The sequence below is a fragment of the Diuraphis noxia genome, unplaced genomic scaffold (assembly GCF_037042655.1).
Source record: "Diuraphis noxia isolate RWA-SAM2 unplaced genomic scaffold, SU_Dnox_SAM2 contig0005, whole genome shotgun sequence".
Lineage (NCBI taxonomy): Eukaryota > Metazoa > Arthropoda > Insecta > Hemiptera > Aphididae > Diuraphis > Diuraphis noxia.
The window spans coordinates 34,621,627-34,626,482 of NW_028301715.1; the positions used below are offsets into that span (position 1 = coordinate 34,621,627).

The 4,856-nt window shown below is 32.2% G+C and overlaps 1 protein-coding gene across 1 annotated transcript; it reads right to left on the minus strand.

Annotated features, from left to right (window-relative positions):
* Positions 1-3,052: 3,052 nt before the first annotated feature.
* Positions 3,053-3,605, minus strand: LOC149055230 (52 kDa repressor of the inhibitor of the protein kinase-like). The gene has a single exon (XM_089229845.1). The coding sequence runs from the start codon at positions 3,351-3,353 to the stop codon at positions 3,075-3,077; it is 279 nt and encodes a 92-aa protein (XP_089085971.1). The 5' UTR covers positions 3,354-3,605; the 3' UTR covers positions 3,053-3,074.
* Between the last annotated feature and the right edge of the window lie 1,251 nt (positions 3,606-4,856).

Sequence of the window (4,856 nt, forward strand, 5' to 3'; positions counted from 1 at the left end):
ATTGATGGTAGTTTTATTGTACCCAGTAAAAGAAAATTTAACAGCGACACCAGCTAAACCAAAGTTTGTCGAATATTTTATTAAAAGCGATACATTAAAGATCATGTTTTGGCTCGAATGACAGCTGTGGATGGTTTCTTATTTAGTGTTTTTATCATTTATGACTTCAAATGATTTAAGATTAAGACAGTTAATTATATCAAAAGGTTACTATGATTTAAATTTACCAAAATCAGATGTAACGAACGTAAAAATTCGAAATCGTGTTATAAATTTTAGTCTTACAATCAGAAAAAAAATAATTGACGAATTGAAGAATTAAAAAATGCAGGCGAACGAATTAGCTTAATTTTTGACGAGTGAACTTCCACGGCTAACAAGCGTTATAATATGAATATTAACGATAATTTGCAAAAAAAAAAAAAACGGAGCTTAGGTCTTATTCGAGTTAATGGTTCAATGACAGCTCAACAGCTGAGAACTGTGTTTACGCATCGAAAGAACGGCAATATAGTTCAATTTCATATTTCACTAGAAAAAGATATTTTCGCAATGATTGTTACCGATGGACTAAAATGTAACGTTAAAAGTATAGGGAAACTTGTTAGAACTGAAAACCATTTATGCTTCACTCTTCACGCATGTTATTATAATCAGGGGCATCATTTCAGGTTGTGTGCGAAGTTTCAAGCAGGCCCTTTGAAATTTCACCAGGCCATATAAAAATAGATATACATACGTATATGCATATTATCCTGCATTCAATTATTTCCATACATTATAGACCGGTTATTACAATTTGATTTTAATCATATAAATAATTGTTAATTTCGTGGCTCGTGCATTATTTAAGGCTTCAGCAAGGCGCAGGCCATTTGTAACCGGTAAAACACGATTGCGTACGGTCTGTATCGACATACGCAATCGTGAACATTAAATGTTCACGATTGCGTACGATTTTTATCTGCAACTTTGAAGCACTGTTGCCATTTTCTTATACTTATTAAGAAACATATAGAGCGCGTGGCCCTAAAAATAAATTCTAATATGATTGACTTTGGAATTGTCCAAGATCGACCGGTCGATTGCGATCGACTGTTAAGCGCTCAATATTGTTCTATATTATAGAACATATAATTTAAAATTAATTGAGATTCGATAGGTGATATTTAATAGGCAATAACGAAATCGGTTATTTTACTAGGATATTTTAGGATACTCGCACTCGATAAAATATTATGAATACTACAGTATAGGTACCTATCATCATTTAATAACTCAGTGAATAACCGTCGTTGGACTAATCAACTTCATCGCGTGTTTAGTGTTTTTCGAGTGAAATATGGAAAATAAAGTTAATTTTATAACTTCTGAAAAGGGTAAACCTCTAGTTTTACTAAATCTGCATAAATATCGGTTTATTAGAGAAAGAAAAGACGGAATGAAAAAATGGTTGTGTACAAAAAAAACATGTTATGCTAATATTTTAATAAATTTGGCAACGTTGCACAGTAAATCGTACGCAATCGTTTGACTTTTGGGGTAAATATTAAAGTTAATGGTTTAACGTACGCAATCGTGTTAACGTACGCAATCGTGTTCTCAAAAAGATACATCGTACGCAATCGTGTGGTACCCTTTGTAACATTCTAAAAGTAAGGGGTGTAACCGCATGACCATGAAAATGTATTATTGCAATAATTAATAATTGTTGTTACAGATGGACAATTATTTACGAACATTAAAATTAATTATAAATGCGCGTGTGTATTGTTTACAAATATACGTACCAGCGTACCGGTCAGTAATAAATATATTCAATATACCTACTGGCTACTGCTAATCAATAATAAGCACAACATAAAGTGGTATTGTGAAGAGCAATAATACCTATTACCTACCTATGTTAAACAGTGCGTAATACAAATCTCGCAATGAAAATGATAGTAACAAAAATTATATTATTATTATTATTATTATTGATATGTTTTAATGAATTTTGCGGTGGAAATATTTACGAGTAGATTTCAAATCTAACTCAGATAGTTTGACCTACTGTACTGAGCTTAGCCTTTTCTATCTATGTTTATAGCAATGTAGATAAAAAAAAGTTGGAAATTTAATATATTTTTTTCACTTAGGTATCAATCGTGACACTTGTTGATGGCCATTTCACCGTCAAGTTTACTTTTATTGAATTTTGAAGTGGGACAATTTTCGATATGATTCCAAATCTGCTCTAAATAGTTAACAGCGTTGTTAAGCTACATTTTTGAGCGAAACAATTGTAAAAATATTAGTTTGAACTAGTAAAGAGATCGAAAATAGTTTTTAAAGTTACAAATTTGTTACTTATAATATAATTTAGGTGTGTATTTTGACCTACCAAACTGATAGCTATTAGCCTTTTTCATCTATGCTGATGACAATCATGATTAAAAAAAAAAAATTGAAATTTATCTTTTCCGTGGCTGATGTAAACATCAAAGAAACTAAGGTATCGGTGATTTTGCAGCCATCGTGGAACATATTATAGCAAAGTGCTTCTGTTCGGATGTATCCTGCATATTAAGCTTATCAAGTGACGAGCGCGTTAAGTGGGGGTAGGGGCAGTGTCGTGTCTAGGAGTTTAAAACGGTGGGTCAAAGACATTTTGTAGAGGCCATCCTTTTTTAGAGGTCACGCAACTTTTTAAAAGCAAGTTATATTTATTTAAACAAAAATGTCCTCATACCTCTTTAACTCGAATCATGACTTAGTGCTTTAAATGAAAAATATGTTATACCTACTCATACATGTTTTTTTGTGAAAAACAATATAAATAAATGATACAAAAGGTATCAATTTTAAAATGTAAATAATTCTACGTCTTCTATAATTCTAACTACCTTAAAATGGTAATTATTTAAAGACCTTCATAATAAATTATGAAATTTTTAAAACCATTAATAATATATTAAAGCATTAACTACTGGTAACACTTTTTTTTTAAAGAAATAACAGTTGAACAAATAAATCGGTACCTTTATTTTCTTCTATAGAATACGTTTTTTACAAATTTTAATTCAGAGCATCTAAAAAGTTTTTCTTCTTTTCTTCATTTTGGCAAATGTTTCAATAACATTGTTGTAATCCATATCTTCAGCAACATTTCTTTCTATGCTTAAAACCGCCAAGTTAGACAACCTATCCTCAGCAATTGTAGAACGGAGGTATGTTTTTATAAGCTTCAACCTACTAAATGACCTTTCTGCAGTTGAACTACTTATAGGCAGAGTATAATATATTTTATACAATGTTGATAAATTTGGATATGAAGAAATCATATCATTTTCTATCATGAATTTTAACATATTGTTGTCAAATACTTTTTTATTTTTTATTTCTGCAATTAATTGGTTATAAATAGAACAAAACGACTTGTACTCCAAAATAAGATTTTCTTGTTCAACATCTACTTGATAAAATGTAGAAAGTTCTATAAGGGGTTCAACTAAAATTTCATTACTGGGTCTACCTTCAAAAGATTTTTTTGGATCAAGGATTTCAAATTTTCTTACAATACTAGAAAAATCTTCAAAGCGATATTTTAAAACATTGTCAGATTGAATGGGTTTCATAATTAAAATTTAAAAAAATTGCGAAAAAACACAGAATTAACAACAATATACAACGATTTTATAAAATCAATGCTTATAATATGCTCAATGTAAATACGAAAATTTTATTAGCACCCATAGTTATTATTATTATTTATTATCACACAATATTGAATATTGTTAGTATCTGCTCACTGCTGAAAATCTATAAACGTAGACACTCTCGAGGAGTGTTGATGCACGACATGTAATGTAAATATAGGAATTCCCAATACATTGTGTTCGGTTATTTATTATTAGAGACGTTATCATTTCATAACAAAGCGTCTTATACGAAATACGAATTACCGATTACGGTGTGCCACTGTACCACAGTCCACAATATTACTTAAAATAATATTATAATTTATATTTATACTATTATTATGCACTACATAATATTATTTACGAGTCGTAAAGCATAATATTATGACATTAATCCAGGAGGAATTAGATTACCTACTAGGTTTGGGATTTTTAATTTTGAGAGGCCAGTCGATTACTAATTCAAATGAGCGGAGGGTCAATTGACCTCCCAAACCTCCTACTAAACACGCCACTGGGTAGGGGGTACATACTATGAGATCATCCGTATTCCATGGACGTTTGTACGTAACAAAGCAACACTCGACCATTGGCCTTAAGTAGCGTTTGCTGGATTTCGGTTGTCGACGCAACAAATGCTTAGAAAGGACTGTAACTACGGCGGTACTGACAAAAGCGGCAAAGGTCTCGGGTGACATGAAATGCCCGTCAGTACTGGAAACGTCAAACTCCCACAAAAGTATGATGGCTGAATTAGAGTTCCGCCTCAAGAACCTTTTTTTATACCATTATATACCAATGTCTATCGGTTGTAAAAAAAATGTTTAAGAGTACACTAATTTTGCCCCTGATTCAAATATATTCATAATAATAAATATATAAATATACAGTAATATAATAATGCTGTGTGGTGGCTGAAGGGTGTGGTATCGGCTGCCGGCCGCTCACTCTCAATGATTGGGCGTCACGCCGTCCGGGTGCTAAAATAACGTACCTATATGTATATCTATCAAATGAACCGGATGTCAGGGCGGTGGTTCAATGGTTCACGGAACATTTCCTCCCCGGAAACCCGCCGACTGAGCATGGTCACCGATCGCCACTGTTCCTGCCACTGCATATTCACAAGTCGCACGTCGTCGGTATATATCAACGTTCTCGGCCGTCACGGTG

Bases quoted from the DNA above. Each gene is read 5' to 3' on its own strand.
- LOC149055230 (XM_089229845.1), bottom strand. From the start codon at position 3,353: ATGTTAAAATTCATGATAGAAAATGATATGATTTCTTCATATCCAAAT.